General features: G+C 39.1%; 1 protein-coding gene across 16 annotated transcripts in view; it reads right to left on the minus strand.

The window, feature by feature from the left end:
- gramd1ba (GRAM domain containing 1Ba) overlaps positions 1-26,797 on the minus strand; it is a 575,647-nt gene that overhangs the window by 25,430 nt on the left and 523,420 nt on the right. For 15 of the 16 annotated variants that reach the window (XM_069894571.1, XM_069894564.1, XM_069894567.1 and 12 more), the window contains 10 exons: positions 22,732-22,827; positions 21,424-21,504; positions 19,454-19,569; positions 15,365-15,521; positions 10,813-10,990; positions 10,137-10,175; positions 8,117-8,260; positions 3,366-3,484; positions 2,885-3,027; positions 679-782 (listed from right to left, as the gene is read on the minus strand). In XM_069894571.1, the coding sequence (XP_069750672.1) occupies positions 679-782; positions 2,885-3,027; positions 3,366-3,484; positions 8,117-8,260; positions 10,137-10,175; positions 10,813-10,990; positions 15,365-15,521; positions 19,454-19,569; positions 21,424-21,504; positions 22,732-22,827 (1,177 nt within the window). The remainder of the gene's footprint in view (positions 1-678; positions 783-2,884; positions 3,028-3,365; positions 3,485-8,116; positions 8,261-10,136; positions 10,176-10,812; positions 10,991-15,364; positions 15,522-19,453; positions 19,570-21,423; positions 21,505-22,731; positions 22,828-26,797) is intronic. The other variant, XM_069894574.1, reaches the window with a different exon arrangement.

Genomic DNA, 26,797 nt, shown 5'->3' on the forward strand with positions numbered 1-26,797 from the left:
TTACACAGACAGCTCTCAATGTCAGGACTGAACCTGGTCACTGGACTGGGATGTGGACATTCAAGTGTAAGATACAGAGTAAACCATGGATACGTTGGTGTTAACTCAATACAACTGTCCCAGTAATTTTAATGGAATACTTGTAAATAAATTTCCATTTAAGACTATGCTACTTGGGAAAATATTAACTCGAAGGCCACTCTACAATTTAGAGAAAAATATGATGTGGCTCCAAACTTTAATTCCTCTTCAAATTATGTTTCTTGTCAGGGACACAGTTTTCACCCCACCCCCAGTGTTTATTGATACTATCTTGGTTGACATTCGGTGCTCAACTTGCTTTTAAAAGGATTGTGTAAGTTCCTGCATCTGATCAACAATCAGCATCTTTCATAGTAAATACACCAAGAGATATGGCACAGCATCCACTTTGAACATGATGGTCACAGAGGTGAAACCAACACTAAGTGAAAAACTGGCATTTAGATGACCAGAGCTGGCAGAATGCCAAAAATTATACTCAGCATTTATACAGGAGTGAAAATGATCAAATCAATGTCTGGAAAACTGAAGCGTAAAAATGCAGGAAACATTCAGAGAGTCAGGTCGCATCAGTTAGGATGGAAGATTTTTGGGTTGATGACCTTTAACCAGAAATGAAAATTAAATATTCCTTACCTAAATGTCTGAAGTAGTCATCTAAACCATTCCAGAAATTCTTCTCAATAAACGATTTTACCAATCCCCAAGGTTGTTTCCGGTACTTCAGTTCTGTTGATATCCTGGATACAAAAAAATTACATTTAATTCATCAAAGAATAAATTTTCAGTGTGGTTACTTTTGAAAATTTTTATTTACAAAAAGCATTCTAATAGCAAGATAGTGAAAATGATTTACTTTCCTAAATTCCCAAAGATCTGAGTGAATGAATTGGATCTTACCCTTCAGTAAGGTTATGGGAAGGGTATGTACCGGGTGCTGGTCAGTGGGACTAGGAGGGTGGGGATTTGTTATGGCATGGACTAGTAGGGCCGAACTGGCCTGTTCTGTGCTGTAAGTGGTTATATGGTTAAGATGCAGCGTTTCTTTGTTCTGTTTATTGTCCATTAAAGTCAATAGAGTTTGTAATTAAATGTTAAATGGTGCAACAGCTGTTTGAAGGAAAGTACTGATACTTCAAAACCCAACCTGAAAACCTTCCATACGCATTGTGACTATATTTGGGCTTTGATGTATACAATTTTGAATGTGATTCTGCCTTATCAGCATTTAATTATATAAGGAGCACATTTCAGCATCTTCTAAGTTTTATCTATTACCATTGGAAGATATCAGGATTACAGGAGTGGTATTTGGTTGTATTGCTCATCAAGCAAATTCTCCACTTTGACTGGATCAATTCCATCTACTCATCTTGATTCTGTAATCACTAATACTCTGGATTTAGAAAAAACCAATCTATGTTTGGAAATTGAGGAAACTGAAGAGAGTTCCAAATATCCATTACACTTTTTCTGAATACACAACAGTAAGTTTACAAATGACTAAAAGCGAAGAATACCTTGCAAGGTTATTGCTGAGGGATACCTGACAGATCTAGGATTAATAAGATTAGTAAAGAATTTACAGTTGGCATAGTGGTTAGTGCAACGCCTTTACAGCGCCACTGATTGGGACCAGACTAGGGTTTGAGTCCTGCCCTGTCTGTAAGGAGTTTCTACATTCTCCCCGTGTCTGCATGGGTTTTCACCTGTGGCTTCAGTTTCTTCCCACCATTCAAAACGTACCGGGGGTGTAGGTTAATGTGGTGTCAATTGGGCGGCATGGACTCGTGGGCCAAAATGGCCTGTTACTGTGCTGTATGTCTAAAGAGAATTAAAAATTATGTGCTTATTATTTTTTGTATTGGAACTTTTGGCAAATACTAATACCTCTGTATTTTCTTTCCTGTTGATATCAGCAGCGTATTCATGAACTTTTCCTTGATTTAGGTTAAATAGTGTTTCTTGACTTAGTCTTCAGAGTTTTGAAAGAGTTTTTTTTATTAATTAAAGGGACGTGGGCTTTGCATGCTGAACCAGCATTTAATTGACTATCGCTAATTTCCCTTAAGAAGTTGCTTTGTGAGGTGGTGGGTTGCCTCGAAGCATTACAGACCTTGAATTGTGGCTATTCCCACAATGCTGTTAGGGAAGAAGCTCCAGAATTTTGACCCAGCAGTGGAGAAGGAATGGTACTATATGTCCAAGTAAGGACAGTAAGGCAACTTTTAGATGGTAGGATTCCCATGCTTTTGCCCCACTCCTTCAACCTTGTTCTCTAGCTGGTAGAGATAGTGGGTTCGGAAGATCCTGTCTGAGGAGTCTTAGTAACCTGCTGCAGTGCACCGTGTAAATGGTACAAACTGCAGCTACTTTGCGTCTGTGTGCTGTGTTAATGGTTGTTGATGGGGTGTCTATCAAGTCTATAACAATGATATTCAATATTTGTAGGATGACAAATTAAATGAATCAAGTTCATCATTGAACTGTGAACTTTTCATATTACCAAGCAATGGGTGTATAATACTCCAAGTTAATTCTTAGAGAGTAAAAGCTCATCCACATAGAAGGTCGACAGGAATGTATTTGATAACCCACAGTCAGGTATTCATTCGCATTCCATTTATATTTAAAATTAAAGGACTTTAATATATGTAAAACTAAAGGATGCAATGATTACCCTCCTTGGCAGAGATGGTCTTAAATGATACTTACTTGAGGGAAGAAACATAAAAGTATGAATACTGTAACCATGGATGCTTTTTTGACACTTGCCAGATTTAAAAGTTGCCATTGAATGTATATTTCTGTAAATTGCTAATTAATCAAAAAACCTCCATACCTCAGTCTGCTTTTGTTTTTTGCGACCCGTGTAAGGCTGTATCTGTTGATTGTATAGAAGTAATCATGATATGGAACATCATGAGTTATCACTTCTGCATCGATCACATAACACTCACTCTCCTGGCTGGCTTTGTACAGTGTCTGAAAATACATTTCAAAGGATACAAATCACACAAATGACAATAGAATAATTGACAGATGATTGACCTTGTCAATGGTATCTGCTTAGTCCAAGATTAATCCTCCACAAATATATCCCAAAGCTCCGTGAAAATTACTGGCTCTAAACTGTCTACACCTTGGGGTTTGGAGTGGATATATGATCATCTAGTACTCCAAGACACAGACTGCAATTCAATGTCAATAGCTCTTTGTAGAATCATGAAACTGACAGCTCTGGTGCATACATCTATGAAAATTAACTAGGATATCCTATAATCAAATTTTAAATAGTGCTGACTGCAACAGGAAAGTCTCACCTGGGTCTCAGTAACTGTGGCAGTTTTGGGCGCAAGTGGATTAGAGAGGGCAATAGTGTACAATATCACTCGAGTCTGATTGCCATTAATTTCCTTCTTCCAGGGGTGACTTACCATGTCTGGAAAAAAAAATTAGTTTTACTGGATTTATTTTAACTCAGAATGCAAGGTATACAGCAGTAATTTTCATAGTGAATAACATATTCAATTTTATCATCAATCACTTTTATGACACAAATATACATTTGTGATGAATATACATTTATTGAAAATCTTTATTTGAGTCATAAATGTGAAACAGTGGATTTTTGATGAAGTAAGATTTATTTTAATCCTACTTGGAAAAATTTTGATTTTTTAAAGATTAAAATAAAGCAGTATTTGCAATTCTTGTATGAAAATATGTCTTTCTTTTGCCATTTTTTAAATGTCAGCTCTGGGTTAGTTTTCTACATTTTATTTTTACTTTGACCAAATGTGGTAAACAATTTCATCACAATTAACCTCTATCCCTTGCTTCAATTTTACTCTTTCTGGTTCCTCTGGCCTCAGTGCAGTAAAAAAGTTCCAAACCCTCCACTTCCGTGTTTCCCAAAATGCTATAATGTTTGCAATTTAATTATAAATGAAATAAATTCAAAGGCATATATTGAAGAATGGAATAGATTGCTTTAACATTGGAACTTAATTATGCTCAAAAGCTGTGATTCAATTACTCCCTCCCCTTTGATCTTGTTTTACCTGAAAACTGCGCAGTATTGAGAGATCCTGAAAACTACACAGTATGGAGACTTCCTATGTAACAGTATTGAGATTTCCTGAAAACTACACACTATTGAGACTTCCTATGTAACAGTATTGAGATTTCCTGAAAACTACACAGTATTGAGACTTCCTATGTAACAGTATTGAGACTTCTTGAAAACTACACAGTATTGAGACTTCCTATGTAACAGTATTGAGATTTCCTGAAAACTACAGTATTGACACTTCCTATGTAACAGTATTGACACTTCCTATGTAACAGTATTGAGACTTCCTGAAAACTACATAGTATTGAGACTTCCTGAAAACTACACAGAATTGAGACTTCCTGAAAACTACACAGTATTGAGACTTCCTATGTAACAGTATTGAGATTTCCTGAAAATTACACAGTATTGAGACTTCCTATGTAACAGTATTGAGACTTCCTGAAAACTACACAGTATTGACACTTCCTATGTAACAGTATTGAGACTTCCTGAAAACTACATAGTATTGAGACTTCCTGAAAACTACACAGAATTGAGACTTCCTGAAAACTACACAGTATTGAGACTTCCTATGTAACAGTATTGAGATTTCCTGAAAACTACACAGTATTGAGACTTCCTGATAACTACACAGTATTGAGACTTCCTGAAAACTACACAGTATTGAGACTTCCTATGTAACATCACAGGTATTTGACAACATGAGCAGAACAAAAAATGTGTTATCACACTTTTAGATGCTCCAAGACATCAAAAATAAAAAAATATTGGTGTAAGAGCATGTGTTAGCACAATCTGTAAACAATAGAATGATGGCAGATATGCAATTATGTCAAAATCAAACTCATGACCAGGTAGTAACAAGCATCTATATTGTGAAAGATTTATTTTAAAGAAAATTACTGAACTCAGAATGCAATTACACAAAGCAATTGTTTGTCTCAATTAAGATCAATAGCAGAATAGAATATAATGTACTGATAGTGATATTATTTCAGTGGGCCACAGGGAGAGAGCAGGGCAGTGAGATCATTGTGGGAACCAACAGCAGGAGGTGGCAGCACTAAAAACGCAGCGCTGGCCACCTGAAGGGACAACTGCACCAGATGCGTTTCTGAGTGCACTCTGGCTCCTGTCCCTTCAGACTGTCAGAGTTGGGACAGCCGGCAAGGGCTGTCAGTGTGGGGACTCATATCGGGCTGTTGGGAGAGAGTGGGGCAGCGGTATCTGTGTAGGGACGACCCGTGCAGGACGTCCCCAAGCTGACAACCCATGCCGGCTGCCCCTGCCCTGATATCCCATGCTGGGGTGCAGGGGCAGCTGGGAGGGGAGCTGTCAGGTGCTCGCCAGCTGACTGTCATCCCCTTAGTAGCCGCTTTCAGGTGGCTGCATTCATGTGCCGGGGGGAGGAGGGGGGGGAGAGAACCTCAGTGCTCTGGCGATTATCCTTCCTGGAGGAGGGTTACAAAGTTCGCCTCACAGGTGCCTCCTGCACTTTCAAGTGGCCTCCCAACAGCCACATATTGGTATAATATGTGGGTTTACATTCGGGGATTTTGGCCACCTGAAAGTGCCTTTATACCTACACAACTGAAACAATTAAACCCAACTGAGTACTCACAAACACCTGTGAAGCTAAATGTCCCAAATATTATGGTGCCTTGAAATGAGGGGAGTATGTATAAAAAGTGCTGTAATTTCTATGTGGTCAAAACAAAATGTACACAAATAACCTTGAATAAATTCTGGAATGTGCACTTTAATTACATGTGATGTGATGAATTATGTTATATTTGATATAAAGGAGTTAAATTGTGGCAGGCTTCACTTGATACAAACAGTTCAAAACAGATCTCATTTAAAATGCCAGAGCTCTGTTCAAGCCAGACAGTTCAGACTCCAGTGTCTTTGGAAAAACTTTGAAGATAAGGACTTCACAAGTAGGTGTTAATTGGACATGCTGAGAAGTAATGGATTATTGGTTTGGAAAGCAACAGATGAACAAATTCGGAAGATTAGGTCTGGTGCCTGCAAACTGAGTGCAGTTTGCTGTTCTAAGAAGGACATGTGGATTTTCTCTGTGAGGAAGGGGGGGGGGGAATACAGAGAGAGAGAGAGATAGAGAGAGAGAGTAGAGAGAGAGAGAGAGAGAGAGAGAGAATTCAGTTCTACAGTTCAGCAGCAGCAGCTGGGACTGGAACAGGACAAGCTGACAAGCTTATGGAAAAACCCCATTTTGAAGATGGTTGTGAGTTCTTAGTTCAGCTGAACAAAGCCTTGTGCTCTATACAAGAGGAGAGGACTGGGTGCCTAATGTTTCACTTGGAATAAGTGAAACAAAAAGGAACTCTGTGGTAACCTAAAAGAAACAGGTTATCATCTGGAAAACCCTGATGGGGCAAGTTTCTTCAGCAAAACACTGAAATGGCTGTTCAGCGGGAATCAGTTGTGGTGTCCAATGAACAACTAATCCCTCTCTGAAAACCGACAAGAACCTTCCTGAGCGGTAACCATTTACCTTTCAAGCACTAAAGACTGGTGAAATTCATAAATGTTAAATTCTGTGCACAGTATATGAATTGCCTTCAACCAGTGACCTTGGAGGAGTGAGAAGTGAGATTGGAATGTGAATCAAAGAACTTTTCTGAACTTACACACACATTACATACACGTACACTTAGCATTAGAATGGGGTAAAGTTAAATTAATAGTAATTAGTTAAAGTTTTATCCTGTTTTCCATGTTTAAAGATAATTAAAAGCAACTTTTGTTTAAGTAGCCATTTGACTTGGTGAATTTCTATTGTTGCTGGGGTTTTGGGTCCTCTGGGCCCATAACATTGAATTGTTTCATTACAGATTTAAAACTGTTAAGCACAGGGTCAAATTTAAAAAAAGTGTCACAAATGGAAAGCATTGCATAAAGATGGATATTTTACATTTTATATATATACACACACACACACACATATATATATACACATATATACACACACACACACACACACACACATATATATATATCTATATATATAGATATATATCTTGGCTTGGCTTCGCGGACGAAGATTTATGGAGGGGGTAAAGTCCACGTCAGCTGCAGGCTCGTTTGTGGCTGACAAGTCCGATGCGGGACAGGCAAACACGGATGCAGCGGTTGCAATGAAAAATTGGTTGGTTGGGGTTGGGTGTTGGGTTTTTTCTCCTTTGTCTTTTGACAGTGAGGTGGGCTCTGCGGTCTTCTTCAAAGGAGGTTGCTGCCTGCCGAACTGTGAGGTGCCAAGATGTACGGTTTGAGGCGATATCAGCCCATTGGCGGTGGTCAATGTGGCAGACACCAAGAGATTTCTTTAGGCAGTCCTTGTACCTCTTCTTTGGTGCACCTCTGTCATGGTGGCCAGTGGAGAGCTCGCCATATAAAACGATCTGGGGAAGGCGATGGTCCTCCATTCTGGAGACGTGACCTACCCAGCGCAGTTGGATCTTCAGCAGCGTGGATTCGATGCTGTCGGCCTCTGCCATCTCGAGTACTTCGATGTTGGAGATGAAGTCGCTCCAATGAATGTTGAGGATGGAGCAGAGACAACGCTGGTGGAAGTGTTCTAGGAGCCGTAGGTGATGCCGGTAAAGGACCCATGATTCGGAGCCGAACAGGAGTGTGGGTATGACAACGGCTCTGTATGTGCGAATCTTTGTGAGGTTTTTCAGTTGGTTGTTTTTCCAGACTCTTTTGTGTAGTCTTCAAAAGGCGCTATTTGCCTTGGCAAGTCTGTTGTCTATCTCATATATATATCTAAACACACACACACACACACACACACAAGCATATATATACTGTATATATGGTTCATCTTTATTCTCCATGTGATATCAAGGTTTTATTGAAAGAAAACCAATTTCTATCTTGTTTTAGTCACACAAAAAAAATTGTATTATTGTTAGTAAATTCAGAGTTCTCCAGCTATAATTACACAAGTTATAATGGAAAATACTGTACCAGTAAACCGACGTTGCTCAAAGAAATCTCGTAGAAACTGGGAGTCAGTGAAGAGCAAATCATATAGCTTGTCCACATTAACATGAAAAACTTCATTAATGTACTGTCTGCCATTGAGGTCCTCATAAAATGCTTGCACTTCACCTGGAATGAGGCAGGGAGTTAAAAGTAAGATTAGACACAAGTTTACTTTGCACAGGACAACCAAAAGAAATACAGTTAATTAAATATTATAACAACATTGAGAAAGATGAATAATTGCAAAGTTTATTTTATTTGACCTCATATCGTAATATACAGTAACAATAGCTCAATAATTATGGTCTTATTAGGGAAAGCTTCAGGTGGTAAGATCTCCTGCTCTTACATTTAATCTGATCAGCTGCACATTTACTTGATTTTTTTTTCCCCTGTGATTTCTTATGTTTAGAACAAAAATTGGATGTCTCTGGGCTCTCTTGGTTACTTAAGAAATGATTTGCCATCAAGAAGTAATATTAAAGGTGACATAACTTGGATGGGAGAAATCCAAATATTCAAACGATATTAGATTTTTTAAAAAATTAATACATTATTTTGAGATTTATGAAGAACATTTATTGCCTATCCCCAAATAACGTTGAGAAGGTAGTGGTGAGCCATTGCAGTATATCTAGTGAAAAGTCACTAGTTTTAGGAAAGCAGTTTTAGGATTTAGACTACAAAATTAATGTAATAACAAAGTAGTTCAAAGTCAGGATGATTTATGACTTGGATGCTAACCTGCAGCTAGAGTGGGCCCATAAGAATGTAGCTTTTTTCCTCCTTGGTGGTGAATTTGATTTAGGGACTTGCCATTCATTGTCCTTTTCTCGGAGGAAAGTGGGCAATCAAGTTCACTCACCATATGATTGTCCAGCAGATTTTATAATAGTTATCAGTAAATATTCATATCCTAAACAATAACCATAAATTCATTTGTCTTAGATTTAATCTGATTGTTCTAATAAATACCTACCTGCATTCATTTCTGATCAACATCACTTATTATTTGAACATTTGTGAAATTTATTCCAATATGAAAACACTGATGCTTTGGCTCAAATTGATTGCCAGTAAATGATCCACATCATGTGTCAACTTTGGGGCTCAATTTGAATCATAGAGAAGTAAACATGCACTAGTGAAACAAGATTAAAATAAAAATAAAATTGTAGTGATAATGTCATGCCTGATTTCTCTTTTACTTATAATTACCTGAAAAGTCACCGTGAGCATGGGAAATGAAAAAGTAAAACAGCATCACAAATGAAATAACTCATCTGACAGCTTTATTTACATGCTGTAAAATGTCCAGTTTACTTGGTAGAAAAGAATTTCAACCCCATTTAAAATTTTAAAAGATTAAATATCTACGCACCAACACAATCCTTTAGTTATTATTCTATACATGAAATAACTGAAGCATTCAACAAGGATTGTGATGGTTCCTGCTCCATTATGTTAATTTAGAAAAATAAACAAAAATTCCTTCATAATAATTTTTTTGTCAGGGTTGAGAATCTAGCTTACATGACATTGCTAAATAAGTAGCTGATCAGCAGGGAAAGAGAGAAGGATGAAGAGGCAGAAAGAGTGCTGTGTGTGAAAAGCTTTAATGATAAGTAAATAATTTCACATCAGGACCATGTTGTGCATGTTTAACTCCGGGAATATAGGGATGAACCATAGTGAGTGATGTCTACCAAGTTTTACTAGCGACAAATAAGGCAACTTGTACAGTGATTCCATGGGTAAACCATATGATTGTGAGATTCCTGTCATGAATATAAACAACATGTAATAGACAAACTAATTTGAGGATCTTGGCAGTAGAATATGCATTTCTAAATATACTACTAAATGTAACTAATTTTAAATTGAGTTGAATTCCACTCATAGGTATGAAATCTTTAAAGCATTCACAAGACACAAAAAGACTTATGAAGTAATCTTAAAGTATTCTAAAGATCGTTTATTTTTAAACTCAATGGTTCCATACCTGTCTTCAGTTTTTTAAAATCAGCTGTTGTTAGTCCCACTGAAATGAATGGAGACAGGAAAATTGAAAGTGAAAACAGGACAACATTTTGTAAAGTGTGTTATGTTTACTCCAGTTTTCATTACATCTTTCATCTGCACTTTGTGTCCATGGATCTGATCCCATTTGTTTGGTGGGGAAAATATTCTAAATTTTATATAGATGTAGTTTATAAGATAATCAATAATAAACAAGAAGGTTTCTGAAAATGTTCTAGAAATTTTAAATATCAAACCACATTTTTGAAGATGCATGCTGTGCTTTATTTTATCATGCAAAATTTCAATTAGTTAAAATTCTAACTGCTCATTTCTGTCCCAAGGTGAGAGGGCTTTAGCCCCCATGCAATTTTTAAAGCAGTTCAAGCCGATTAAAATTATGCAAAACATGGTTTTGCTGATTAAAAAACTCCCACAAAGTTCACATTTTCAGCATGATGGTCGATCAACATAACATGATCAATATCACATGATTATTTTCATAGGTCTGCACAATATTTACTAATGGTTGAAGTTTTAATCTAGTCATCAACCTCCCCCACCATTCAGTTATATCCAGATTTCAGCTCTGAACTTGTGGAAAACTGTCTGTGACAAGTTTGAAAGTAACAAATGATACCAAAATGTAATGACAATACCCTCGTCATGTGTTTCCGATGAGTCACTCAGCTCTGTTGGAATGTCTTCATTATCATTGAAGTCCAAAGATGGAGTGTTTACAGACAAATTGATTTCATTCTTGTCAATGACCTGAAGAGCTGCAATTTCTCCTTCTAGCTGACAGTCGACTTCATCTTCCACTGGAATACCATCAAACTACAACAGAAATAAACAAAGTTCAATTTTCCATAATAATTTTGAAACTCTCTTCTGAAATTCTAGCAAATTACAGAATATTGTATTACTTATGATCAACATTTTCTTCCCCCATTACACTACAATAGGGCTTAGTTCTTTTTCTGGAACCTTTAAAATTTGAGTTTGTTCATTTTTCCATTAATGAAACTAAGCTGAGGTTGAAATTTCTTCAGTTTTTTATATTCTATGAATCCCATGTGGTAATAAAATGAGTTTACTTTCAAAAGATTGTGATCAATTCTGAGCAAGAATGTTTTTTTTGTTTTCAGTCAACCTCTAATATGTTGATTAAATGCTATTGCCAATATAATAGAAGGCTGACATTAAAGTGGTTAAATTTAATGAAACACTGATTAGTAGTATATCTACTATTAACTAGTAAATCTTCAGCTATAATGTTGGACTAAAGTTTACCAACTAAAATTCATGAAGGATTTTGTATAGTTTAACTCAGAGAAAAAGGTGGTGAGAGGGAAGGAGGCAGCTTACACTGAACTACACGAAAAGGATCCTCAGACCCTTCCAAGCTTCCAACAATTATGAGGCTAAAGAAGTACTGTTGATTGCTTGGGAAGATTATCAAGAAGGTCCTAGATCACCAAGCAATGCCTTATTAAAATGTCATCACAACTGAGCATGGGGATCAGTTTAATATATTAAAAATGTACTAACATTTCAAACTGAAAAATATCTTGAAAACAAGTCAAGGTTTTAGTTGATACCTGTGATAACTGACCCAATTGTATAAATGCATACTGATGACTTACACGAGAATGAAATTTACGCATTGTAAAATTAAAAATAAAATTAATCATTTTAGAAAGCTAGTTGACATTTTTTAAATTTCCGGATCCTTTAAATATTAAGATGAATGTGGTCGGCTTTGTATAGAGCCAAAGGAGGTGGGGGAGATCTTAAAACATGTTTTTTGTTCCATCAGTATTCACTCAAGAAATGGGTGCAGAGTTGTGGGAAGTATGTAAAACAAGCAGTGAGATCATGGAACCTATACAGTTTCAAGAGGAGGAAGTGCTTGCTGTCTTAAAGTAAATAAGGGTGGATAAATCCCCAAGGCCTGACAAGATATTCCCTTAGACCTTGAGGAAGGCTGGTGCAGAAATTGCAGGGGCTCTGGCAGAAATATTTAAAATGTCCTTAGCCACATGTGTGGTGCCAGAGGATGGGAGGGTAGGTCACATTGTTCCATTGTTGAAAAAAAAGCTCCAAAAGTAATCCTGGAAATTATAGGCTGGTGGGACTGATCTCAATGCTAAGGTGTTCTAAGAGATCGGATATACAATTATTTGGAACGCCAGCGACTGATTAGAGGTAATCAACATGGCTTTGTGCGTGATAGGCCATGTTTAACCAATCTTACAGAGTTTTACGAGGTTACCAGGAAAGTCGACGAAAGAAAAGCTAAAGTCTCCATGGAGTTTAGTAAGGCCTTTGACAAGGTCCCTCATGGGAAGTTAGTCAGGAAGGTTCAAAAGCTAGGTATTCATGGTGAAGTAGTGAACTGGATTTGACAATGGCTGGACAGGAGAAGCCAGAGAGTAGTGGTGGATGACTGCTTCTCGGATTGGAGGCTTGTGAATAGTGGTATGCTCAGGGATTGGCAGTGGGACTATTGTTGTTTGTCATCTATATCAATGGTCTAGATGACAATGTGGTAAATTGGATCAGCCTGTTTGCAAATGACACTAAGATTAGAGGTGTTGTGGTCAGCGAAGAAGGTTTTCAAAGCTTGCAGAGCTGATAAAAAGGAATGAAAAATGGAGGCTGGAGTTTAATGCAGACAAGTGTGAGGTGTTGCATTTTGGAAGATCAAATTAAGAAAGGACATACACGGTAAATGGCAGGGCTCTGAGGAGCGCAGTAGAACAGAGGGATCAGGGAATACAGACACATAATTCCCTGAAAATGGTGTCACAGGTGGATAGGGTTGTAAAGAGAGCTTTTGGCATATTAGCCTTCATAAATCAAACTATTGAGATCTGGAGTTGGGAACTTAAGTTAAAATAGTATAAAATATTGATAAGGCCAAATTTTTAGCGTTGTGTGCATTTTTGGTCACCTAACTACAGGAAAGATATCAATAAGATGGAAAGAGTGCAGAGAAGATTTACTTCAGGAATTGAGTTACAGGGGAAGGTTAAACAGATTAGGACCTCATTACCTGAAGTGTAGAAGAATGAGGGGAGATTTGTTAGAGGTACAGGTACTCCCTGTAATTGGGACCGAAGGATTGGTCGTATCTCAAAATGGACGCAAATTTGAAATTTTCCTGCTTGTGTGGAGTAAATGTCGAAAAGGCAAACTTTTTAATAAAAATTTCATCATGTGAACTTTCCTTGTTAGTCAGCTTCATTTTTATTATCTGAACTCGTTCATCGGCATCCAAGGGTTTGTAGGCAGGGCACCGCCATCTTGATTCCTGTGCACATGTACGTCTTTGGCTAGCGCATGCATGGTGGGTTTGGGTACTGGAGATCGGTTGCGAATGCACAGGAGTTAAGTGCCCTGACGATATTGAATTCGCACCCTGAAATCTCATGCATGTGTGAACTAAACTCCAATACACGAACCTACCGAGCATGCGCCAACCAAAAATTCACTCATGTCCAAGGAATCAAGATGGTTGTGCCCAGCCAATGGACCCCGGACGCCGACTAACAAGGTAAATACGTACATTTTGGTTCTTACTTGCCCTGTATCCCTGTAAAAGTTTGTCAAATACAACATAAACTGTGTAAATTTTATATTTTTAAAATTCAGTCTTATATGCGGATGGACGTAAGTCACATAGGTCGCAAATCGGGAAGTACCTTATTTCAAATTATGAGGGAGATAGCAGAGTAAATATAGATAGGCTTTTTCCATTGAGGGTAGGTGAGATAGAAACCAGAGGACACGGGTTAAGGGTGAAAAGGTAAAAGTTTGGGAGGAACACGAGGGGGAACTCCTTCACACAGAGAGTGGTGGGAGTATGGAACAAACTTCCAGCTGAAGTGGTAAATGCGGGTTCAATTTTAACATTTAAGAAGAATTTGGACAGGTATGTGCATGGGAAAGATATGGAGGGCTACGGGCTGGGTGCAGGTCAGTGGGACTAGTAAATAAAAATGGTTCAGCACAGACTAAAGGGGCCAAGGTGGCCTGTTTCTTTGCTGTAATTGTTCTATGGCAGTGATTCTCAACCTTTTTCTTTCCACTCACATACCACTTTAAGTAATCCCTATGGCACAAGTTCTCTGTGATTAGTAGAGATTGCTTAAGGTGGTGTGTGAGTGGGAAGGTAATGTTGTGAATCACTGTAGACCCAATTGTTACTGAAATATTTTGCTTGAGAAAAATTGTCATTGGCCCATTTCCTTTGGAGTTACAAAACCATGCACATAACGAGTCAATTAGGTACGATTAAAACAGTGGTTTTGAAACTTTTTCTTCCCATCCACATACCACCTTAAGCAATCACAGAACACCTATGGCATAGGGAGTATTTAAAGTGGTATGTGAGTGGAAAGAAAAAAGTTGAGAATCACTGTTCAATGGGTTCTATTAACAACTTATAATGTAGCATCCAAAAGTATTTTCTGATTATCTCTATTAGTGGCACTCCCAGAAAATGATTGCTGGTAGGCTGGTTAACCACCCAAACATCTTAGGTGAATTTGATCTTATATTTATCAGGCATCCATAAAGCAACATTTTCCTGTAAAAATCTTTAAATATCCATTAGCAGAAGGAATTGGAGTTGATTTTCATTTCTTAGACCAGGACTATTGCAACCTCCTATTATCTTGACCTTTGAAGCGATTCCTCTGCAGGCATTGAAAATGTATCTAAAAGCATTGTGGAGGTTAATTATTAGCAGATTATTTTCTATTCCTATTTGTCATTTTTTTAAATCTGACAATTTGATTCAGGTAAACACTATACTTAAGGCTTAACGAATTCATAAAGATAGGAAAGTGCTGAGAGCATACACTCTTGGAAGAATGGGATACAATTTATGAGCACAGTTTGGCAAACATTGCAATGCTGATACACAAAATGAAATCGATCACTTTTTGCATTCTTCTTGTTTGCAGTGTCCTTCATGTGAGTCATTGAGGTTTCCTATATTAAATTTAAACATATGGAGAGTGAATGGATTATTTCAAAATATTTATCCTCTAAATTGGTTTTTGTCAAATTACACTTATTTTACTATTTCAGAAATTCTGCAGTAACTGGATTTTTTTTCTTGTTTCTGAATTGCATTGTTACTTGGTTTTATTGAACTGATTTTCGGGCAGTGAATTAAAAGCATCTGAGTTATTCACATACTGAGGCAGGAGCCTCATTGCTCCCTGTAGAGGTTAATGTGCTGTTCGTGACTGATTTCTTGTGCAACTGAGGACTGGCATCCGTCTTTACTTCTATGCTGCTTTTAGATGAGTTATCATTCACCTCTACTTCTTCTACTGGGATCTCCTCGCAAAACCTGTGAGACATAAAATACACACGAATTCATGTTGCAGAAAAATACTCATATATATTTCACTACAGTTAAGCAAGACAAACTTTCTGCATATAGGATTATGCATTGTAATAACAAATTCCTCAGACAGGAGCATTAGCACAATTAAAATAAAAAGTTGGGGGAGACGGCCGGGCAACTGGAAGGGGGTGGGGGTGGATACACCCCCAATTCGGGTGGGCTTTCCGAAATTCAGAAAAATCCGAAATTCAGAACACACTATCCCCCAAGGGTTCCGGATAAAGGATCGTGTACCTGTATTGCGTTCAGTTCTGGTCTCCAAATTATAGAAAGGATATAGATAAGGTGGAGAGGGTGCAGAGAAGATTTACAAGGATGTTGCCTGGCATACAGCATCTAGAGTACGGAGAAAGATCAAGGAGACTGGAACTTAATTCATTGGAATGTAGACAGCTGAGAGGGGATTTGATAGAGGTATTTAAAAATATGAAAGAAATAGATAGACTAGATGTGAGTAGACTCTTTCCCCTGAGGGCAGGGGAGGTTGGAACAAGAGGGCATAGTTAAGGGTAAGGGGGCAAAACTTTAGGAGAAATGTTAGAGAGTGGTGGCAGAATGGATTGATCTTCCAGAAAAGATAGTTGCGGCAGGGTCCTTTCTGTCATTTAAGAGAAGGTTGGATGTGTACATGGATATGAGGGGTTTGGAGGGTTATGGCGGAGAGTGAGAGGGGGGAGCTAGTGGAGTTGTTCAAGTGAACCGATGCGGACTTGAAGGGCCAACATGGCCTGTTTCCGTGCTGTAAACGGTTATATGAGGAATTGATTAGAAACAGAAGGCTTTTTAGTCCCTTGCCAAATACATCACATGAATCTGGTTTGCCTGAACTGATTCTGATGCTGAATTTCTGAGTTGCCATCAATGTCCATGAGTCCGTCCAAACCAAAAATATCAAAGTAACTCTCAGTTTCATCTTATGATCATATCTGTTTAAGATATTTAAATCACTGAAACATGCTTTAAAAAGACATATTAAACTCAACTATTTTGTTATGATGTCCAAGTATTAATACCAGATATAACAATGTTTGAACACAGAGATGTCCATAGGAGGTAAAGATATTTTACCAATGTTTCAAGCCTGAGCCCTTCCTCAAGGTACAAGTTTAAAAAAAAGGGAGAGAATGGGAGGGGTGGAGTACAGAACAACAGACAAAAAGATATGATAAAGAGGACAGGAGAGAGGAAAGATGAGAATTGATTTTTGGCTCTGTGAAAGGAGACAGAGGGAAAAGGGAAGAGAGAGAGGGAGAGAGCCAGAGCTAAAGGACAGGAGACATGGGGAAACTGTGGGGGGGGGGGTTAATGGAAACCAGAAGTCATTGTTAATGCCATCCAGATGGAGGGTGCCCAGACAGAATATGAGGTGTTGCTCCTCCAATTCAAGGATGGTCTCAGTCTGGCAGTGCATGAGGCCATGGACAGACATGTCCGCAAGGAAATGGGACCGAGAATTGAAATGGGTGGCCATTGGAAGGTCCACACAATTGTGGCAGACAGAGCTGAGGTGTTTAACAAAGTGATTGGCCAGTCCACGTCCAGTCTCACTGATTTCAAGGAGACCACCACAGGAGCATTGGATGCAGCAGATGAGCCCTGCAGATTCACAAATTAAGTGTTGCTTTTCTTGAAAGGACTGTTTGGGGCCCAACTGGTGGTGAGGGAGGCGATGGGGGCAAGTGGAGGACCTCCTGTGGTCACAGTGCTGGGTGCCAAGGATGAATAGTGGGGAGGGAGGAGTGGACGAGGGAGTCACGGAGGGATCGGTCTCTGCAGAAGGTGGAGAGGGGAGGAAAGGGAAATGCATACACCGTTCCCTCCGTGACTCTCTTGCCCCTGGCTTTTTACCCTTACAAGAATATTTGGTCTTATTATTTCTCTTTTGAATGCTTTCCACATTGCATATGTAAGCTTACATGAAAGTAGATGTACCCAATCTACTTTTGCCATGTGCTTCCTTACATAAATAAAATTGGCCTTCTATTCATTTAATAGCTTTATTACGAGTTTATCCCTATCTTTTTCCACAACATGTTAAATACACAGAGTTAATGCTACTAACTCCCAAACTCTCCCCACTGACACTCCCTCCTCTTGACCAGCTACAATCCCCAAGATAAGATCCGGTAATGCTCTTTCCTTCATTGATCTAATTATATACTGCACCAACAAGCGCTCCTGGACACATCTCAAAAAATTTTGTCCCTCTTGGGACAAAGATAATCCATTAATATTTGGGAACTTAAAATCCCCCAGTACAATGACAAAATATTGTATCTCTCTGATACCTGCCTACATATATGCTGCTCTATTTCCTGTTGACTGTTAATTGGGCATGGAATAATTATTACTCAGTACAGAGGAAAAAACTACATACCATATATGTTGTTGCATAGGATGATCCTTGAAACTTAAAAATGTCACCTTAAAATCAGGGAACATCCAAAACAATGAGTATAAAATTCTTACCTTGATGACGAAGTCACAACTCAGCTGCCAAGTTCCCGCCAGCTTCAATGCAATCCCATAATGCCCGTTTATTATTTTCAAAGTCAGCGTTCTTATGCGGTGTCCATCCACCCGGTCTGACTGCTGTCGGCTCTCTACAGACTTTAAACAGCCTGTTACAAGTGCCGACAGTGACATTTTAAAATATTTTATACAAAGAGTATTGCTCAAAACCAATATTTTAGGTAGAAATTTGATTCTATATCTTTCTTTCTTTGGCTTGGCTTCGCGGACGAAGATTTATGGAGGGGGTAAAAAGTCCACGTCAGCTGCAGGCTCGTTTGTGGCTGACCAGTCCGATGCGGGACAGGCAGACACGATTGCAGCGGTTGCAAGGGAAAATTGGTTGGTTGGGGTTGGGTGTTGGGTTTTTCCTCCTTTGCCTTTTGTCAGTGAGGTGGGCTCTGCGGTCTTCTTCAAAGGAGGCTGCTGCCCGCCAAACTGTGAGGCGCCAAGATGCACGGTTTGAGGCGTTATCAGCCCACTGGCGGTGGTCAATGTGGCAGGCACCAAGAGATTTCTTTAGGCAGTCCTTGTACCTTTTCTTTGGTGCACCTCTGTCACGGTGGCCAGTGGAGAGCTCGCCATATAATACGATCTTGGGAAGGCGATGGTCCTCCATTCTGGAGACGTGACCCATCCAGCGCAGCTGGATCTTCAGCAGCGTGGACTCGATGCTGTCGACCTCTGCCATCTCGAGTACCTCGACGTTAGGGGTGTGAGCGCTCCAATGGATGTTGAGGATGGAGCGGAGACAACGCTGGTGGAAGCGTTCTAGGAGCCGTAGGTGGTGCCGGTAGAGGACCCATGATTCGGAGCCGAACAGGAGTGTGGGTATGACAACGGCTCTGTATACGCTTATCTTTGTGAGGTTTTTCAGTTGGTTGTTTTTCCAGACTCTTTTGTGTAGTCTTCCAAAGGCGCTATTTGCCTTGGCGAGTCTGTTGTCTATCTCATTGTCGATCCTTGCATCTGATGAAATGGTGCAGCCGAGATAGGTAAACTGGTTGACCGTTTTGAGTTTTGTGTGCCCGATGGAGATGTGGGGGGGCTGGTAGTCATGGTGGGGAGCTGGCTGATGGAGGACCTCAGTTTTCTTCAGGCTGACTTCCAGGCCAAACATTTTGGCAGTTTCCGCAAAGCAGGACGTCAAGCGCTGAAGAGCTATATAGAGTTGTCCTATACAACAACATATACAGTATTTTTTGTTCTAGTTCTGCTTTGATCCATGTCAGTTCTTAAATATAGTTCAATTATTCAATAGTCTCCAGTCTTGCCTGGTTCTATTAGGTCTGTTTACTTTACATCATGGTAAATCAATACTAAGAGAAACTAGTTTATTCAAATGAAAGAAAATGTTTGCTCACCCCATTGTGTTGAAGTCATCATCCGGGGGAACATAATCTTCATCGTCACTAGTCAGACCAAGTTCATTCCCATAACACTGATGAACAAAGTGCCACAGCTCTTTGGGACAAAGAGGCTGTAATCATAGGATTAAATCCATAGTGATATTAGGTTAATTATATTGCATGAAAAATAATTAAGTTTGCATTAACAGCTACAGTTTTTCCAATAAAAATGAAGCAAAATGAATCTCTATCTCAATCTATCATATCTAATGAAATGTGCAAGGTACCTTTCTCTAGTAATTTATCAGATAACTTTTTTTGCAAATCTCACCATATATTGTTCAGTCTAGAAATGATCTTGCATTTGCCAGTGATATTTGCTTTAATAAATGCTCTCTAAATTGTTCAATGCATTGACAATATTGATGCTTATACTGGAAAGCTTGCATTCACTGACTAGGTCTTAAGGGAAGTGGAAATTTTTAAAAATCTGTAATGTTGACACAAGGTTAAAATGCAGGGTCCTGATAGATATTTCCATTAAAAAAATGTTGGTGTCTATTTTTGTAAAGAAAACCTGTCATACTGTGTTTACTGTCCCTATGTGAAGAAGCTGCAGGGCTATTTTGGGCAAAATGCCATAATTTATCTGGGCAGTTCCTCTTAATTAATTTCAAATAATTCTTTTTCTTTGGCTTGGCTTCGCGGACGAAGATTTATGGAGGGGTATGTCCACGTCTGCTGCAGGCTCGTTGGTGACTGACAAGTCCGATGCGGGACAGGCAGGCACGGTTGCAGCGGTTGCAAGGGAAATTTGGTTGGTTGGGGTTGGGTGTTGGGTTTTTCCTCCTTTGTCTTTTGTCAGTGAGGTGGGCTCTGCGGTCTTCTTCAAAGGAGGTTACTGCCCACCGAAATGTGAGGCGCCAAGATGCACGGTTGGAGGCGTTATCAGCCCACTAGCAGTGGTCAATGTGGCAGGCACCAAGAAATTTCTTTAAGCAGTCCTTGTACCTCTTCTTTGGTGCACCTCTGTCTCGGTGGCCAGTGGAGAGCTCGCCATAGAACACGATCTTGGAAAGGCGAGGGTCCTCCATTCTGGAGACGTGACCCACCCAGCGCAGTTGGGTCTTCAGCAGCGTGGATTCAATGCTTGCGGATTCTGCCAGCTAAAGTATTTCGATGTTGGTGATGAAGTCATTCCAATGGATGTTGAGGATGGAGCGGAGACAGCGCTGATGGAAGCGTTCTAGGAGCCGTAGGTGATGCCGGTAGAGGACCCATGATTCAGAGCTGAACAGGAGCGTGGGTATGACAACGGCTCTGTACACACTGATCTTTGTGTGTTTCTTCAGGTGTTTGTTTTTCCAGACTCTTCCAAAGGCGCTATTTGCCTTGGCGAGTCTGTTGTCTATCTCGTTGTCGATCCTTGCATCCGATGAAATGGTGCAGCCGAGGTAGGTAAACTGGTTGACCGTTTTGAGTTCTCTGTGCCTGATGGAGATGTGGGGGGGCTGGTGGTCATGGTGGGGAGCTGGCTGATGGAGGACCTCAGTTTTCTTCAGGCTGATTTCCAGGCCAAACATCTTCAAATAATGAAGACTGTGCAAATGTTCAAATGGGAACTGAAAGTGGCTCCTTAATCTGCTTTCTTACAAGACATCTTAACCAAGTTTATAATTTTTGACACTGATCTCCTTACACTTTTGCAGCTGCTTTCTTCCTCAGATAAATGCCAAATTTTGGAAAATGTTACTTTGCATAAAAACTAGATTTTCTTGTAACTGGATGAATGACTCTTGTCCTTTCTCTTGAAACCCTTACACCTGATATCTAACATCTTTGAACTGATTATGGCAGGAAAGGAAACTTTGCAGAGAATGGGATGTTGAGTTCCACTCAATGGGGTTTCATCTTCATATTCTAGCATGTTCATTGAGATTACTTCAACATAAAACTCAATTCTCAATAGCTTTGATTCTTATTACCTTTTCAAGCAGTGCATTCTGCCAGAGTCTGAACATCATCATGTAGGTTCTGTCCCGGGCTCCAAAAGAAGTAAAAAAGTGCTAGCAACAACATAAATAGCAACAATTAACCCAAAAAAAAAACTTTTCACAACTAAATTTCAAGAAATCTAAAGTCAAACCCGTATAGTCATTCTCAGCAGAAAATATATTTTGCCTCTGCAGAAGTTTCAGCCACTCTTGAGTTATAATGTCAAATCCCAGCCACAAAGCAACATTAAATATTCCTAAATATCATTGTATGAGGACTGTACATCTTCTCTATGTGAAATGGTCTTTCCACGACACCAAGCTAACACTGGTGCAGCTGTCACTGAAGTTAACCCGAAAACACAAAAACACATTGCCCATTTGTGACAGGGCACAATGATTACACTGAGCTTCTGTGATTGGCCTTGACGTTCTCAATTCGATCCCTGATGCCCTTTTTCAACTTTAGATGGTCATTGGCCAGTGGTTCCTGCCAGTCAGTGGGGTCACTGCACTTCTTCAATGAAGTTTTGAGTATATTCTTGAATTTTTGTCACAGGTCATTGGGTAATCGCTCATCACAAAACTCAGAATAAAGTATATTGTTTGGGAATTGTAAATACTAATGAAGTGGTCTTCCCAAAATAGCCAAATGAGGATAGCTAGAGCCGCAAAGTTCAGAATGTTTCCCTGGAAGAGGACACTGAGGTCGATTCACTTATCCGTCCAAGGTTTTTGAAAGCTATGACAGCAACACACTGCTAGTTTACCATTGCCTTAGGCAATTATTTAAGTACTTCAGGTCTTAGGACCCCATATGACAACAAGGATCACTGTAGTTTAATAGATCATATGTCTTATCACAATGTACGAAGTATTCATCTTTAAATATACTTTGTTTCTAAATAGACAAAGGGTGTTTTTGTGCATTGCAGATGGTGGTGAATTTTACAATCTCCATTGGCTTTCACCAAGATAAGTTTCTGAGAGATGGGAAGAGTCCACATTTTTCAGGTTCACACCAATGACCTTTATCGATGGATACCAACTCCGTGAAGTGAGGCAAGTTGGTAGTAGAGGAACTTGGTCTTAATGGATGTCTGAAGCAATTACTGTTCAGATCACTTAGCATTGCTAAAAAACACAATACAAATTTCTGTTGTTGATTGACTGAGAAAATCCATGTCACTAACTGCTTCAATAATATCAATTTACTACATTAGACAGAGCATTATTTTCAACATTATGCTTTGGCAGATATGCTTTGGTTCTGATGTATGAAACTGTGATGGTACCTACCTTTTCAGTATCAGTGCAAACTTGGACAGCATTGGGAATAAGTCGGGCTGTTTTCTCCTTTGTCATTGAACAAACATCCTTGAGGCGTACAGTCAGCTAAAGCAAAAAAAAACAATCATTCAATGATTGCTAGAGCTTATACAATGTAGCATCATCATGGGTAAGTTACTCTGGCAGCCAGAGATGTGAAACTGTCATCCACATATTTATTCAGGTTCCATCATGTAGTTGTGGAATTCAAATCCAAATAATTATCATAAATATCTGGAATAAAAAGAAACTCTTTGGCAGAAATCATAAAATGCTGTACAATTATAAAACCCCACCTGGCTCACTAATGCAGTTTAGTGAAGAAGCCCATCAAATATGGGATGGTCTGGCCGAATTGACTTCAGACGCACCCATGCGGTTGACTTTTAACTGCCTCAAGACCATTAGGAATGGACAATAAATGCTGGTATTGTCAACATCCTCCCCAATTCAGAATGATTAAAAAAAAGTATGCTGTGAAATAGTCATCGAATATCCAACTCATGGAAGTTTGTGCGTCCTTTCAGCTCGGGTGAATTTGCTTATCTTAAATGAAGTTGATAATAGTGATATTTTAAAAAAAGCTAATTTTTAGATTTCCAACATCTGAAGTTTGATGAGCCATCAATAAAAAATATACCCTCCTGAATGTGATTGAGAAAAATAAATGGGCATAAATGTAGGATATACTTCCTCTGTCTTAAATTGTGGGACATTTCATGATGACGTAGATTAAATTTTCTGTGAAAGGACTGGATGGGTTAGAGTTTGTGAAATGTGTGCAAGATAGTTTTTTACAACTATATGTAGAGGTGCCAACCAGAGAAGGAGCAGTGTTAGATCTACTGTTGGCAAATGGGATGGGTCAAGTGACGGAGGTTAGTGTTGGCGAGCACTTCGGGTCCAGTGATCATAATGCCATCAGCTTCAATGTCATTATGGAAAGAGAGAAGTCAGGGCCAAGGGTTGAGGTTTTTGATTGGGGAAAAGCTAGATTTGAGGAGATGCGAAAGGACTTGCAGGGTGTGGATTGGGAAAATTTGTTTTATGGGCAGGATGTAGTAGAGAGATGGAAGTCTTTTAAAGATCAGATTTTGAGAGTGCAAAAGCTTTATGTACCTGTTAGGTTAAAAGTAGGGGCAAAAGGTTTGAGAGAGCCGTGGTTTTCAAGGAATATTGGAAACTTGGTTCGAAGAAAAAGGGAGGCATACATTAGATATAAGAAGCATGGAGTTAAGGGGATGTTTGAAAGATACATTGAATGTAAGTGGAATCTTAAGAGAGGAATTAGGAAAGCTAAAAGAAGGTACGAGGAAACTATGGCAAGCAGGGTGAAAACTAATCCAAAAGAGTTCTACAAATATGTTAATGGTAAAAGGAAAGCTAGAGACAAAATTGGTCCCTTAGAGAATCAGAGCGGAAAACTGTGTGTGGAGCCTAGAGAAATGGGGGAGATATTGAACAGTTTCTTTTCTTCGGTATTCACTAAGGAGAAGGATATTGGGAGATGTGAGATAAAAAAAAGCAAATTGGGTAAATATGGGGAATATAGAGATTACAAAAGATGTAGTTTTAGGGCTTTTGAAGAATATAAAGGTGGATAAGTCTCCGGGACCAGACGGGATCTTCCCCAGGACATTGAGAGAAGTGAAGGAGGAAATAGCAGAGGCTCTGGTGGTAATTTTCCAAATGTCATTAGATATGGGGATAGTGCCGGAGGATTGGCGCATTGCGCATGTGATCCCGTTATTTAAAAAGGGTTCAAGGAGGAAGCCTGGCAACGATTGGCCTGTAAGTTTGACGTCTGTGGTAGGTAAATTAATGGAGAAAATTCTTAGAGATAGTACTTATAAACATCTGGATAGACAGGGTCTGATCAGGAGCACTCAACATGGATTTGTGGGAGGAAGGTCATGTTTGACCAATCTGATTGAATTTTTTGAAGAGGTGATTAGGAATGTGGATGAGGGTAGCGCAGTGGATGTTGTCTATATGGACTTCAGTAAGGCCTTCGATAAGGTACCACATGGAAGGTTAGTTAAGAAGGTGCAGTCTTTAGGTATAAATTTTGAGATAGTCAAATGGATTGAACATTGGCTGAAAGGGAGAGGCCAGAGAGTGGTAGTGGATGATTGTCTGTCAGGTTGGAGGCCGGTGACCAGTGGTGTGCCTCAAGGATCTGTATTGGGCCCATTGTTGTTCGTTATATACATCAATGATCTAGATGATGGGGTAGTAAATTGGATTAGTAAATATGCAGACGATACTAAGATAGGTGGAATAGTGGATAATGAAGAAGGTTTTCAAGGATTGCAGAGGGATTTGGGCTGCTTAGAAAAGTGGGCTAAAAAATGGCAGATGGAATTTAATGCTGATAAGTGTGAGGTGCTTCATTTTGGTAAGAAGATTCAGAACAGGACATACGTGGTAAATGGGAGAGCATTGATGAATACAGAAGAGCAGAAAGATTTAGGAGTAACGGTACATCGTTCCCTGAAGGTAGAAACTCACGTGAATAGGGTGGTGAAGAAGGCTTTTAGTATGCTGGCCTTTATCAATCATTGCATGGAATATAGGAGTTGGGAGGTGATGTTGAGACTGTATAAGACGTTGGTACGGCCTAATTTGGAGTTCTGTGTGCAGCTCTGATCGCCTAATTATAGGAAGGATATAAACAGAGTGGAGAGAGTGCAGAGAAGGTTTACCAGAATGTTACCTGGGTTTAAGCATCTAGAGTATAGGGAGAGATTGGACAGATTAGGTCTTTATTCTTTGGAGCGTAGAAGGTTGAGAGGGGATTTGATAGAAGTATTTAAGATTATGAAAGGGATAGACAGAGTGGATGTGGATAGACTATTTCCGTTAAGAGGAGGAAAAATTAAAACAAGAGGACATGAGTTAAGAATTAAGGGGCAGAGGTTTAGAGGGGGAACTTCTTTACTCAGAGAGTGGTAGACGTGTGGAATGAGCTTCCGGGAGAAATAGTGGCGGCGGAATCAATTGTATTATTTAAGAATAGGTTGGACAGGTATATGGATGAGAAGAAGATGGAGGGTTATGGGCATTGTGCAGGGAGGTGGGACTAGAAAGGGGAGTTTGGTTCGGTGTGGACTAGAAGGGCCTAATGGCCTGTTTCCGTGCTGTAAATTGTTATGTTATATATGTTAACTGAAATAAACAGAAAGTTATTTCAATTGAAGAGAGTAATAATAAACAATATTAAAAGCTGCAGAAGATCGATCATATCATTGCCGCAATCACTATATCACTGAAAATTACATTATTACTAATTTAAATGCAAAAATGTTTAGAGCAGAAATAGAAGTTTTCTCCTTGCATTTAGGAACATTGAAATTGGAGGATAAAGAACAAAAAAGCAGCAGAATTTATCATGGTTATTATGAAGCTGCTGTCAAATAATTTCAATCTGTGTCATCTTTTGTAAAGCAGCTAACAAAACAGTAAACACCACAAACGGCAAATACTGACGTGCAAAATCAATCACATTAAAAAGTCCCATAATTCTAATAATTTTCTATTTCAACATGTTTACTTTAAATGTTTATTTAAATAGTGATGGCTGACAAACTGATTGTGAATGTCGGCTAATATGAGTTACAAACCTGAGGGCCTTGAGCTAACAGTTAATGCAAGAACATCCTAACTTGAGAGTTCATTGTGTAGCATTGATAGAACACTATCTCAATGCTTGTATTCATTTAATTGCCCTTCGAACATAACTTCAATGCTCAATTATAAATGTTTAAAAGATCAAAAAAATGCAAGGATGTTAACATGAACAAGATCACTAAATCTGTTTGATTTACAGAAATTATCAAATTATTCTATTTCTTGTGTGATTACGTATAACTAGGCAATTTTGATGATAATTTAAAAGGAAGAGATTGATCACTAAATTGTAAAAGTTTCATGCCAAAAGACTCGCACCACCAGGTTTAGGAACAGCTGCTCCCCTTCCACCATCAGATTCCTCATCAACAAATTCAATCAGGGACTCATTTTAAGGATTCTTACA

Source organism: Narcine bancroftii, chromosome 8, assembly GCF_036971445.1.
Source record: "Narcine bancroftii isolate sNarBan1 chromosome 8, sNarBan1.hap1, whole genome shotgun sequence".
Classification (NCBI taxonomy): Eukaryota; Metazoa; Chordata; class Chondrichthyes; order Torpediniformes; family Narcinidae; genus Narcine; species Narcine bancroftii.